General features: G+C 34.8%; 1 protein-coding gene and 1 non-coding gene across 2 annotated transcripts in view; one reads left to right on the top strand and one right to left on the bottom strand.

Annotated features, from left to right (window-relative positions):
* CFAP47 (cilia and flagella associated protein 47) overlaps window positions 1-15,116 on the bottom strand; it is a 529,980-nt gene that overhangs the window by 411,226 nt on the left and 103,638 nt on the right. Inside the window, exon 23 of the mRNA XM_045089444.1 lies at window positions 6,017-6,158. Within this exon, the coding sequence (XP_044945379.1) occupies window positions 6,017-6,158 (142 nt within the window). The remainder of the gene's footprint in view (window positions 1-6,016; window positions 6,159-15,116) is intronic.
* On the top strand, window positions 9,267-9,373 carry LOC123394780. Its single transcript, XR_006609530.1, has one exon. It is a non-coding gene; the product is annotated as a U6 spliceosomal RNA (small nuclear RNA).

Raw genomic sequence — 15,116 nt, 5'->3', positions numbered from 1 at the left:
CTATGCTGAGAAGAGATATTGGTATGACATTTTCTATTCTTGTATTGCCTTTGTCTGGTTTGGTATTAGAGTACTATTGCCCTCAAAATGAGTTGGGATGAGTTATAACATATTCTTTCTGTTTCTATCTTCTGAAAGAGATTGTAGAGAATTGATTATAGATAATTGGTATGACTTCCTCTCTAAATGTTTCTTTTTTAAGATTTCATTTATTTGACAGGCAGAGATCATAAGTAGGCAGAGAGACAGGTAGAGAGAGAGAAAGAGAAGGAAGCAGGCTCCTTGCTGTGGAGCGAGCCCAATGCAGGGCTAGATCCCTGGACCTGGGATCATGACCTGAGCCGAAGGCAGAGGTTTTAACCCACTGAGCCACCCAGGCGCCCCTTCTCTAAATGTTTGATAGAGTCCACCAATGATCCCATCTGGGCCTGGTGCCTTCTGTTTTTGAAGGTTACCAATTATTGATTCAATTTCTTTAATATACTGAGGCTTATCCAGACTATCTCTTATTGTGTAAGTTTTGGCAGATTTTGTCTTTCAAGGAATTGCTCCATTTCATCTGGTTATCAAATATGCATGCATATTGTTGTTGATATATTAACCTATTATCCTTTTAATTTGAAGAAATATTTTCCAAAAAAACTGAAATTCTCAAGATTAAAGTCTTATAGACTAACATTTTGACCTCCTTAAACATTCACTGGGATCCAGATTGTCAGGAAATGATATAATAGTTGGTAATGAAGCCAGCATTGTGAGATTCACTAATATCATGAGAGAACAGGCAAAAATCGACAAACATTTAAGGAACTCATCAACATGAAGGAGAAATAATTCAGCAAAAAATGAGACAATGTAGCAACAGAAAAAAATGTCAAAGGAATCATCATAATACAAGTAGAGAGAAAAATTGTTGTTTTTATCTTTCAGAAGTCTATAAGTAATGAAACAATCAGAAAAAAAAGTTAACTCTCATTAGTTTAAAACTGCCAAAATAATTTCTCAAGACATAATAAAGTCAGAAAAATATCCTGAGAAGTACAACAAAGAAATAAGGGAAAGGACAAGAGGAGAGAAAATATAAGATAATTAAAATATATAACATAATCCAAGATGTACAAAACACAACCAATAAAGCCTTAAAGAAAGAAATATAGAAAATGTTGGGAAGAACTTTTCAAGGAAATAGTTTATGAAAACTTTATAGAACCAGAGGACATGAATTTCTATTGAAAAGTTCCACAAGAACATACAACAAGAGAGACACAATAAAATTATCAGTGTGAAATAACAGAATTTTATTCTAAACCAAATTATCCTTCAAGTGTGAAAGGAAAAACAATGGTATTTTCAGACATGGAAATTCTCAAAAATTAGATCCCTTTTGCCCTTTCTTTAGAAGCCCCTGGAAGATACAATCTACCTAAACAATGCAGTAAACCAAGAAACAGGAAGGCAAGAGATTGAAAAAATAGGAGATTCAAAACAGAAAAGAGTTTTTTAAAAAATATCCACAAGTATAGTGATAGGAAATCTTAGACAAAAGTTCTGCTGCAGGGAAAGTATCTAGTCCATGTTGAAGAAGGAGGTTGCTATGCTCCAGGAAGATTACTTCAAGAGAATAAGTAGATATGACATTATTATGTGACAGACTAGATTATGTGGAACATTGTCCAGACAAGCATAATATAAAGGAGAGCTTTGTGGCATGGGAGGATTTAGTCAAATATCTAATGACAATTGAGTAATTAAAAACTCCAGTAATAAAAAAAAGTTGAAGGAAAATAAATAAAGTAACTATGCAGTTACACTACTTGGTTTAATAATGAACAATATATTGTTATAACAAATCTCTGATAAAAATTTTAATTGAAATTTAAACTATAACTACATTATAAAATGGATAACAGGAGTTAATGTTTCAAGTGAGTGAAGATGCTTGTCACTAAGTAAGTGTTTTCATTAGATAATTAATGAAAAAAGTTACTGCCTCTGGGATGCAGGATAAGCCCTGAGAAGGAGATAATAGATTCCAATTCTGCATTAGCACTATTTTAATTTTAAAATACATACATGTAATTTGGGAGAAGAGAGATAACAGAAAGCTTGTGAGCCTCCTACTGAGCTATCATCCTTCTATTGAGGGGGTAGGTCAGGGAATAACGGACTTGACCAAGCGTCCTTGCAAACATGAAAGTGGAATTCACCAGTGGACTATTCAAAACAAAACAATACAAAACAAACCCTGACATATTACCTGTCCAAATGGCCATTCAAAAGTATTTAGAATTTATGGATTTATGAGGCACTGCTGGTAGGAGAATGAAAATTCCTTACTTAGATGCTTCCTACTTACGTAACTTATTGAAAGTACAAAAAAGGGAAGCTCCAAACAAAAACAGCTTCCTTTGGGAACAAGTTTCTAAATGACATCCAAAAGTTACATGTTAATTCAAAGGCAAAAGGAATCTTAAGGAGGAAAAAAAGGACAATTTGGAAGCTGTGTCTGATAAATGCCAACTTCTCTATGAAGAAATGTTACATGCCTGCCTGATTATACCCATATCATTTGAATCATTAGTAAACTTTGGGGTCAATAAATTATATAATAAAGCGAAGTTTGCTTTGCTATTCCAATACTTTCTGGAAATACAGCAATATTGTTTTATTACAAATTAACTAAGTATAGAAAATGTTGAATGAATTTTAAACCATTAAAAATAGAAAAAAGGGGGCACCTGGGTAGCTCAGTCATTAAACATCTGCCTTGGGCTCAGGGTCCTGGGATTGAGCCCCACATCGGTCTCCCTGCTCAGAGGGAAATCTGCTTCTCCCTCTCCCACTCTGCCTATTTCTGTGCTCACTCTCACTATGTCTCTCTCTGTCAAATAAATAAATAAAATCTTTAAAAAGATAATAAAATAATAAAATAAAATAAAATGAAGTTATTAAAAATTTAGGAAGAAGAACAGAATTACATATATACCAAATCCTAACATGGGGAAGACGGTCTAATCTTTAAAACAATGTTAGAAATTATAGAGGAAATGATAGCTAAATTTCACTATAAAGTGTTTACTGTATAACAAATAAAACTAATGCCAAGCAACAAATCTTAAAAAAATTCACAGTAAAGATGAAAAAATTTAATATAAATAAATAAGGAAATCATTGACATCAGACAAATACACCACAATGATAAAGATAAAATTCATGAGTGGATAATTTACATATGAAATATATTATTACTAGCAAAGATAGAAAAATTTTAATCCTCATAAGTAAGCAAAGAAATTGAAATGATGTACTTTCAATCACATAGAAAAATATCCAATTTCTTTAATTCAATGCTGGTTAGAGTTTATACTGAAGGAAAGGTAAAACAGCATAACTCTTTACAAAAGCTCTTTTGCAAAATGTATCAAGAGCTTTAATATGTATATACATTTTTTTTTTTGAAAGAGAGAGAGAAAGCCTGAGTGTGTGCTCACTGGAGGAGGGGGAAAGAAGCAAAGGGATGGAGGGAGGGAGGGAGAGAGAGAGGAAAATCTTAAGCAGGATCCACGCCCAGCACAGAGCCCAACCTCACCACCCTGAGATCCTAACCTGAACTAATGTCAAGAGTCAGATGCTTAATGGCTAAACCACCCAGGCATCCCTAACATGTATATACTTCAGAAGGAATGCAGTCAATTCAGGGAACCTCATTTTTAAGAAAATCTAAACAGGGAAAAATTATTATACACAAAAATGTTCAATACTACAATAATTATATGAGTAAGAAAATAAAAGAAAAAACCTAAATCCTTATGCTTAAATAATCTATAAAAGACACTTACGAATAAAATAATCTATAATAGTTATCCCTGTCAATTTACATAATTAAGAGTCTATAATATCCAAGTCAAAGTTTCTATTAAAAGTGAAGAGATTTCAACCAAACACAGGCAGTAAGATCACAACTATGTTAAAAAAATAACTAATAAAGGCATAGAACAAAAGAGTAAGATACGAAGATATCAATAATAGTATGCTCTACATATTTGCATTCTAGATGACATTTCTGTGTTTTTAACATCTTCTAATTTTCCATAATGATGATGCATTAATTTTTATTTGTCAAGTAAGTAAATTTTATTTTTCATGTAAGTAATTTAACTAATTCAGAAAACAAAATTAGACAATAATTTTTTCCTTAAAATGATTATTTTAAAATAAGGGGGAAAACCACAGAGCCTCCGTACCAGCTGCAGAATTCTTAGTTCTGTATTTTAAGCAGGAGAGAAATAAATTTCCATATTGTGTGCTACTTTAATGAGGCTTCTCTTACTAGGTGCCAAGGATAATTATCAATTGAGCACTATTTTATCATTAATAACTTAATGTCAGAATTATAAAAACAAAATACTGCATAATAAAGCATAAACTAGACTTAACTTTTTATGAAAAATACTTAAACATATATAATAAAATGCAAAACCAAAGCTTATCAAAAGTAGGGTTTACAAAGTCAATTGGTTTTATATTTGAATATTTGGAGAAAATGAATAAATAATGCTTAAAAACTTAATATACTTACCCTTCTTTTGTTTATTTGTTTTTACTTAACCTTCTTTACATGAGCTTAGTCCTTTAATAACCCATTCCTTTTGGGGGAAAACTTTCTTAAATAAAATTTAAATCATTTCATTATAAATCAAACATATTTTATTTTAACAACTTATATTTGGATTTAATCATTTAAAACTACACATACAATAAATAACTAAACTGACCTTTGTTTTTAGTTATAACCAATTTTTTAAAACAAGTGTCCCTGATCTGAGATTATGTCCACACTGTTGTCACCAGCTAGACCCCAAGACCTAACCTTTACTACCCACCTGCTTGAACTCACTAACATGTGTCTTACGTTTTTGCTTAAGCTCTTCTTCCTACCTTACCTCTTAACTCGGGCAAATGACACTGGAAACCACCCTATACGTGCAGCAACTGCCCTGACAAGACCTCCCACCCACCCCAGACTACCCAGAACTTTTTTTTTAAGATTTTTTAATTTATTTGACAGAGAGAGATCACAAGTAGAGAGAGAGAGGGGAGGAAGCGGCTCCCTGCCTAGCAGAGAGCCCGATGCAGGACTCGATCCCAGGACCCTGAGACCATGACCTGAGCCGAAGGCAGAGGCTTAATCCACTGAGCAACCCAGGCAACCCTACCCAGAACTTTTGAGCTAAACTTCCAATTCATATCTGCACAGACAATGGACTGAGCTTTGAAATAATCTATCATTACCTTTGCCTCATTATAATACTAAAATCTCTAGCCAAGGAGGGGCCTCAACTTCATTTACATAACATCAATGTAGAGAAAACCTAGTTTTCTTAAGGGTCATGTGTGACATTAGAGCCACCTCTACATAAGATAAGGAGGTTTCCCTAGCTAAATACTCATCTTAGATCCAGCTGGGTGACTTAGTTAAGCGACTGACTCTTGATTTCGACTTGGGTCATGAACTCAGGGTAGTGAGATCCAGCCCTGCATGGGGCTCCATGCTGAGCTTGGAATCTGCTTAATAGTCTCTCTCTGTCCCGCCCCCACTGCTCACGTTCTTTCTCTCCAAAAAATTAATTAATTAAAAATTAAAAATATAAATAAATAAATATTCATCTAACCCTAAACAAAAGGTAACCCTTCACCTGATGTCAGGGAGTCACAGCTTTAGAAGCCACTGCCCATGATCTCCTTAATAAAGTTGTCTTTGTGCGACAACGTCACCTGGTGCGGTTTCTGTAACTCAATAAGGAGTGAACTTCACGTTGGTTTGGTTACACTATTTCTCAAAATTCATTCTCACAGGAACAATTTAAGTCACACACACAGAAATCATACTATAGTTTACTTTCTAATATTTCTATTTTTAAAAAGTAAATATTATATTCTGAATTTTTAAACTTTTAGCTGTTTTAGTGTAAATGTTTGATATGAACACACCAAGTGAATGTTTCACATTACATACCAGTAGCTTGAACATAACACGGTCGAATAAGTGGTGTTGTCTTTGGAATCATAGGAGAATTTGACAAACGATATTGAGTGTAAAGTTCTGAAGCCTTGAAGAAATTAATCTGAACTTGAATGCTGAAGTCATATGTTGCCACCTGACAGACAAAAAAATACATTACACTTGTGATTATTTTTGCTATAAGAAATTTGTGACACTATTTTAATTGTATGTAAAGTGTACAACTTGAAGATTTGATATACATATCATAATTAAGTAACACCACAATCAGGCTAATTAACATATCCATCCATTTCACAGAGTTATCCTGTACCTTGTTGTGAGAACACATAGGATTCACCCTCTTAATAAATTTCAGGGATGAAGTACAGTATTGTTACCAGAACTACTAAATTACACAGCAATTTTACCTCTGGGTACTTACCCAAAGGAAATGAAATAAGGATCTCAAAGACTTAACCTACACTCCTATATCACTACAGCACTATTCACACAGTCAAGACATGGAAATAACCAAGGGGTAGTGGATAAAGAAAATGTGGTATATACATATAATGGAATATTTTTCAACTTTAAAAATAGAAGGAAATTCAGCCATTTGCAAAAATACAGATGAACCTGCAAGACATTACGCTTAGTGAAGTAAATCAGACACAGAAAGACAAATAATACATGATCTCACTTATATGTGGAACCTAAAACAGTCAAACTCATAGAAGCAGAAAACAGAAGGGTGGTTACTAGGAGCTAGAGAGAGTGAGATGTGGGGAGATGTTGCTCAAGGGGTACAAAGTTTCAGTTATTCAAGATGAATAAGTCCTGGAGATCTAATGAGATATTATGGATTTGGCAAAACAGCAGTTTTAAAAAAAGACATTTTCAAAAAGAAAATTATCTTGTGATGTTGAAAGTTGTTTTTCTTTTTTTTGAAATAAGACCTGGTTTATTTTTCATAAGTCTAAAACTAATTCTTAAAAATAAAAATTAATTTTAAGAATAGTTCTTATTGGGGGCGCCTGGGTGGCTCAGTGGGTTAAAGCCTCTGCCTTCGGCTCAGTTCATGATTCCCAGGGTCCTGGGATCGAGCCCCGCATCAGGCTCTCTGCTCTGCGGGAAGGCTGCTTCCCCCTCTCTCTCTGCCTGCCTCTATGCCTACTTGTGATCTTTGTCTGCCAAATAAATAAATAAAATCTTAAAAAAATAAAAAGAATAGTTCTTATTGATTCAAAATAGACCAAAGACCTAAATACAAAACCTAAAACTATAAACCATTCAGGAGAAAAATCGTAATCGTTGGTGAGGCAAGATTTCTAAAATACAATACAAAACGAATCATCTACAAAATAAAAAGTGATTAAATTATGCTTTATCAAAGTTAAAAACACAAAAGGAATATTCTTTGTAAAAACTTATTTGGAAAAGTCACTAAACAAATGGATGACTGCAGCCTTCAACAATCAAGAACAGATAAAATCTGATTTCTAGAGTTACCACATTATAATATTCAAATAACCACTTATTAACAACAAAAAAAAAACCCCACAATGTATACCAAGAAATATGAAAGCATGACTCAGTCAAAGGAAAAACTAAATAACAGAAACGATCAAAGAGTAAGTCCAGGCATTGGACTTACTAGATAGAGAAAGACTTTAAATCCACTGTCTTAAATCTGCTCACAGATGAGGGACCTGGGTGGCTAAGTCGGTTAAGCATCTGCCTTCAGATCAGGTCATGATCCTGGGGTCCTGGTACTAAGCTGAGCAGGGAGTATGTTTTGCCCTCTACCTCTGCCCCTCCCCCCGACTCATGCTCATTTGTGTTCTCTCTGTCTCAAATAAATAAATAAAATCTTTTTAAAAAGTTGTTCATATAGGGGAACCTGGGTGGTTCAGTGGGCCTAAGCCTCTGCCTTTGGCTCAGGTCATGATCTCAGGGTCCTGAGATCAAGCCCCACATTGGGCTCTCTGCTCAGCGAAGAGCCTACTTCCCCCTCTCTCTCTGCCTGCCTCTCTGCCTACTTGTGATCTCTCTCTGTCAAAATAAATAAATAAAATCTTAAAAAAAAAAGGTTGTTCATAGAGCTAAACAATAGAAAAATAAGAAAATGATACGGGAAAAAATGAGAATATCAACAAAGAGATAGAAATAATAAAAATCAATGAAAGTAAAAGTTGGTTCTTTGAAGATTTTCTATACAAAGTATAAAACTGGGGCACCTGGGTGGCTCAGTGGGTTAAGCCTCTGCCTTCGGCTCAGCTCATGAGCTCAAGGTCCTGGGATCAAGCCCTGCATTGGGCTCTCTGCTCAGTGGCGAGCCTGCTTCCTCCCACCCCTGCTGCCTGCCTCTCTGCCTACTTGTGATCTCTGACTGTCAAATAAATAAATAAAATCTTTAAAAAAAAGTATAAAACTTTAAGCCAGACAGTAAAAGGAACAAAAATTGAGACATGAATAACTAAAATTTAAAAAAAATGAATGTGGATATTACTATCAACCATAGAAAAAGAAGAGAAGGATTCAGGAGAATTTTATCAAGAATTTGTATCAAAAGTCTATAATCCAGATGAAATTGACAGTCATAGAAAAACATAAATTATCAACATTGACCCAAGAAGAAATAGAAATTATGAACAGACCCATAGAAGTGGATAAGGAATCAATAAGACCCACCAAAAGAGAAATTTAGGACCAGATGGTGCCACTGGTGAATCCTACCATATATTTAAAGAATTAACACCAATACATCTCAAATTCTTCCAAAAATAGAAAATAGGAGAAAACTTCCTCACTTATTCTATAAGGTCAACATTATTGTGATATCAAAGACATGAAGACACTACAAGAAATAAAAATTACAGGGACACCTGAGGGCTCAGTTGGTTAAACTGCTGCCTTTGGCTCAGGTCATGATCTCAGGGTCCTGGGATCTAGTCTCACATTGGGCTCCTTGCTCAGCAGGGAGCCTGCTTCTCTCTCTGCCTCTGCCTGCCACTCTACCTGCTTGTGCTCTCTCTCTCTATCTGACAAATAAATAAATAGTAATTTTATTCTTTTTTTAAAAAATAAAATCTTTTTTAAAAAAAATAAAATTACAGATCAATATCCCTCATGAATGTAGACAATCTAATCCTTAAGAAAATACTAGCAAACTAAATCTATCAGCATATTACAAGCATTATATACCATGACAAAATGGGGTTTACCCCAAAGTAGTTCAACATATAAAAATCAATCAATAAATGTACTTGCTTCAGCAGCACATACAATGGAGTTGGAATGGTTCAGAGAGGATTAGAGTGGCCCTTGTGCAAGGATAACACAAAAATTTATGAAGTGTTCCATATTTAAAACTGTATGTGTACGTGTGTGTGTGTGTGTATAAATAAAATACTCCACATTAATTGAAGGAAGAAAAATGGTAATGCCAATTGATACAGAAAAAAATTTTGACAAAATAATACATCCTTTCATAATAAAAGCACTCAGAATACTAAGAACAGAAGAGAACTTCCTGAATACACTAAGGAACACTTTTAAAAACCCACAGTTAACACCCTGTTTTAGGGTAAAATACTGAAAGCCTTCCACCTGAGATCAGGAACAATATAAGGATGTCCTCTTTTTGCCAATGTCATTGAATAATGTACTAACAGTTCTAGTCAGAGCAAACGGGCCAAAAAAAAAAAAAAGAGGGTGGGATACAAGGCATTCAGATTGGAAAGAAAGCAGTAAGACTATATGTACTTGCAGATGAAATGATCCTGTATAGAGAAAACCACAAAGAATCCACAAAGAAAGTGCTAGACTTAATAAATGAATTCAGGAAAATTGCAATGTACAAGGTCGACAAACAAAATCAAATGTTTCTACACAGTAGCAATGAAATCTGAAAAATAAAATAAGCAAACAGTTTCATTTAAAATAAGATTCAAGGGGCGCATGGGTGGCTCAGTGGGTTAAGCCTCTGCCTTCGGCTCAGGTCATGATCTCAGGGTCCTGGGATCAAGCCCCACATCAGGCTCTCTGTTCAGCGGGAGCCTGCTTCCTCCTCTCTACCTGCCCCTCTGCCTACTTATGATCTCTCTGTCCAAAAAAATTAAATAAATAAATAAATATTCAAGGGGTGCCTGGGTGGCTCAGTCAGGCATCCAACTCTTGATTTCATCTCAGGTGGTAAGATCAGGCCCCGTGTTGGGCTCCACACTCAAAGAAGTGTCTGCTTCTCTCCTCCCTCTGCCCCTCCCACAGCTCATAGGTATTTGCTCACTTTCACTCTCTAAAATAAATAAATAAATAAATTTTAAACAATAGTAAGATCCAAAAGAATAAAATTCCTACAAATAAATGTGTGCAAGTTGTGACAAACTTGTACAATGAAAACTACAACACATTGTTGAACAAAATTAAAGTTCTACATAAATGGAAAGACATCCAATGTTCACTGACTGGAAGGCTTAGTACTGTTCAAATGTCAGTACTACACTAAACAATCTATAACTCATGGCAATCCCTATCAGAAATCCAATGGCCATTTTTGAAAAAATGGGTAGGCCAGCCATTAAATTCATAAGTAACAGTAAAGCTCCAAATAGACAAAACAATCTGAAAAAAAGAAAAAGGGTAAAAGAACTCATATTTCTCAATTTTGAAACTTATTATAAAGCTAGCTATTGAACCAGTGTGATAATGGCAAATGGGATTACATCAAACCCAAAAATATCTGTTCATGAAAGTAAAAAATCAACAAAGCAGAAAGGCAACTTATGAAATGAGAGAAAATGTTTGCAAACCATGTATTTGATAAGGGATTAATAACCAAAATATACTAAGAACTACAGCTGGACAGCAATAAAAGTGCAAAAAAAAAAAAAAAGTGTTAACTCAATTTTAAAAAAGGCAAAGGATTTAAGTGGATATTTCCCCAAAGAAGATATACGGATGGATATTCAACAAGCAAATGAAAAGATACTCGACAACACTAATCATCAGAGGAATGCAAATCAAAATCACAGTAAGATATCACCTCACATCCATTATCATAGCTGCGACCAAAAATTCAGAAAATAATAAGTGTTGGTGTGAATGTGGAGAAATTGGAAACCTTGTACAGTATTGGTGGGACAGTAAAATGGTGCTAGCAATATGTAAAAGAGTATGGAGGTTCCTCAAGAAATTAAAAATAGAGCTACCATTTAATTCAGCAATCAAACGATCTGAAAGCAGGGTCTTGAAGAGATATTTGTATATTTATCTCCGTAATAGCACTATTCAAAATAACTGAGACAGATGAATGGATAAACAAAATCTGACATAAATATTATTTAGGCTTAAAAATAAAGGAAATCCTGGGCGCCTGGGTGGCTCAGTGGGTTAAGCCGCTGCCTTCAGCTCAGGTCATGATCTCAGGGTCCTGGGATCGAGTCCCGCATCGTGCTCTCTGCTCAGCAGGGAGCCTGCTTCCCTCTCTCTCTCTCTCTGCCTGCCTCTCCGTCTACTTGTGATTTCTCTCTGTCAAATAAATAAATAAAATCTTTTAATAAATAAATAAATAAAATAAAGGAAATCCTGTCACATGCTACAACATGAACGATCTCTGAGAACATTATTTTAAGAGAAATAATCCAATCACCAAAAGACAAATACTATATAATTCCATTTACATGAGGTATCTACAGTAGTCAAATTTATAGAAACACAAAGTAGAATGGTTGTTGCCCAGATTTCGAGGGAGAGGGGAAAAGGGTAGTATTTTTCAATGGGAATAGAGTTTCAGATCTGTAAAATAAAAAAGTTCTGGAAATCTGTTTCACAACAACGTGAATACAATTTAACACTTAAAATGGTTTTAAGATGGCAAATTTTATGTTACATGTTTTCTACCACATAAAAATGAAAACTGAAAACACTGCGCTAAGTGCAAGAACACAGACACAAATGATCACATACTGTATAATTCCTTTTATATGAAATAATCCAGAAGAGACAGATTCATAGAGACTGAATGCGGATTGGTGGCTGCCAGTGGTTCATGGAAACAGAGGTGAGGAGAAACTGCTTTAATATCTAAAGGGTACTGCTTTGCAGTGATTGAAATGTTTTGAAATGGGACAGAGGGAACAGTTACACCATATTGTAAAGGCACTAAATGCCACTGAACTGTTTACTTTTAAAATGGTTCATTTCATGTTATATAAATTTCCTGTCAATAAATTATTTCTTAAAAATATAGGAGAAAGTTGGGGCGCCTGGGTGGCTCAGTGGGTTAAGCCTCTGCCTTCAGCCCAGGTCATGATCTCAGGGTCCTGGGATCAAGCCCTGCATGGGGCTCTCTGCTCAGCAGGGAGCCTGCTTCCCGCCCCCAACCCACACACACACACACCCTACCTAGTGTTCTGCCTACTTGTGATCTCTCTCCCTCTGCCAAATAAATACATAAAATCTTTTAAAAAATAAATTAAATAGATAGATAGATATATAAATAAATAAAGGAGAAGTCAATCAAAGGTTTCTAGGAATTTCCCCAGACCCCTGTCATCTGATGATCTCAAGGTTCTAGAGAAATAAAAATAACTGTGTGCAAAATGACTGAGAGACTGTATTGTTTCTTACATGAGACTATTCTGTTTATTGAGATTAAAAAGCTTAACTATTCTTCCTACCTAACATTCTTCGTCTTTTAGATGGATGTCTCTGATGAACAGCTCACCAGAAAATTTAAATGGCTTAAACCTTTAAATTCTGACTAGTAATTTCTTCCCTGTGAGCTCATTAGTTAAAAACTAAAGAACCAGGGTAAGGATGTGTGTGTAGGATTCAGAAGTGGCTGCAGCTCCAAATATCAACTTTGGAAAACAAATTGTAGATTTTATAAATTATATAACTTATTAGAAAATTTAAAATTATAAAAAATAAAATTAATGTAGACAAGAACTGAAAATACAACTGAAGTAATGTCAACACTAAAATATTTACACATGGGAAAACTATTAATGCATTTTAAATTAAATTATAAAATATGAAAATGATCAAAATTCATTTTTTCTCAAGTCCCATTTATTAACCATATATTGATTTATTAAAATCTAACACTATTTATGTTTTTATGTTTCAAATAATTTTTACAATATTGATTCTGCAACAACTATAGCTCTATGGTTTCTTGGTATGTTTTTGGAGGTGGAAAGGCAGAATATAATGGGAAAGAATGGCAAATGTTTTAAATGTAGGAAAGGGAATAACAATGATACCACTGATATCATTGGTATCAATGATACCAATCATTGGTAGTTTCTAAGTTTCCAAGATCATGACAACAAGCAATGATGGTTTCAGAGGTACATATACCTGGTGGTTGGCTATACTCATAAAGCCCATGCTTATGAGACAATCTGAAAATTTTAAATAAAATGTATAGTTAATAATAGAAAGGCTATACTTAGAGTTCCAGCCATGCATATCACTCTACTGGGCAAAACACTTGGGTTTTCTTTTTGGTTTTTTGTTTGTTTGTTTATCTGACACAGAAAGAGAGAGAAAAAAGGAACCCTGGTAGGGAAAAGGAGAAGCAGGCTCGTGGGACTTGATCCCAGGACCCTGGGATCATGACTTGAGCTGAAGGCAGGCACTTAACTGAGCCATGCGGGTGTTTTTATTTAACATTAGTTGGCTGCTGCAGTCTGAAAGTGTCCCCTCAAAATTCATGTTGAAATCTTAACCCCCAAAGATGATAATATTAGAAGGTAAGGTCTTTGGGAGGTACTTAGCCCAGGAGGGTAAAACCCTCATGATTGGGATTAGTGCCTTATAAGAGAGTCCACAGAAATCCCTAACCCCTTCCACCACATGAGGACACATTAAGAAGTCCGAAACCCAGAAGAGGACCCACGCTCTACCATGCTGGTGCCATGATCCTGGACTTCCAGCCTTCAGAACTGTGAAAAATAAATTTGCATTGTTTACAAACTACTCAGTCTGTGGTATTTTGTTATAGAACCTGAACAGACTGAGACACTGGCCATACCACTGACAATTCTATCTTTTGTCATTAAAATCTTGTATAAACAGACTATTCTCGTAACAGAATTATAGAAGCAAAAAATACTATAGCATGTTTTATTTTCATGAATGTTTCTTTATTTTGACAAATCAGAGCAAGCAACTCATTCCCAGGATACTTTATTTCTGCAGTGACTCCAATACAGATATCAAGGAATTGAATAAAGATATATTTCATGTATAAACACTACCTGCTTTCCTATATCAGTCCTTAAAACAATTTTGCTTGATCTTACTTCCCCTAGTATTTATCATTATTAATCTTCAGCAACTAGTTATATTTTATCCCATTTCTTTTTTTCCTATTCTGGTTTATCTTTTTATTCTTATTTTGAGTATTAATATAAATTAGTATTTTCTATCATATATTTTAACAGTATTTATATTATTTTTAGGTTACTATCTTATTCTTTAAGTTTTAGATTTTGTTAATATAATACAAATATATATTTCAAAGTCAAATAGTATCAAAAAGCATGTGTCCCAAACTGTCATCCTCATCTGATTGGGATGGATAGAGATCGATTCCCAATGGAAGAAGCTGAGGGGAATGGAGGAGATCATTGGAAATGTGAAGACAAGGAAATAGGAAGCCAGGATTCTGGATGGACCTCTACATGAATACTGAAATCACTCAGAAAATTAGAGGAGTAGAGTATAGAATATACAAAGAGACTGGCTAGTAGCAATGTCCAGAGATTACTACCCTGAATAAGGGAAATAGTAAACTCATTATATGAAGTTCAAAGCAGCAGCCATTTTTAGCAGAAAAAGACCATCTAGAAAAACCCACCCAGGGAGTAAGGCTTCCAGAAAGCATCACCTCTAGAGCCACATCCAGATCCAAAGGAAAGGCTATATAAGGAACATTGCCCTCAAGAGAACCATGTTCATAATAAGAAGACACCATGAAGGGATAGGAAGCCCTAAAAAACACTGAAGACTTATGTAAATATAAAGATCCTAGAGAGCAGATAGGAAGGGAAAGAAAGCCAAGTATGAGTGACCTCAGAGCTATTAGCTAGAGAATCTATTC

Source organism: Mustela putorius, unplaced genomic scaffold (genome assembly GCF_011764305.1).
Source record: "Mustela putorius furo isolate JIRA1106 unplaced genomic scaffold, ASM1176430v1.1 tig00003836_pilon_pilon_pilon, whole genome shotgun sequence".
Lineage (NCBI taxonomy): Eukaryota > Metazoa > Chordata > Mammalia > Carnivora > Mustelidae > Mustela > Mustela putorius.
Note: the sequence above shows the minus strand (reverse complement) of the source record. Positions and strands in the feature narration are given on the sequence as shown.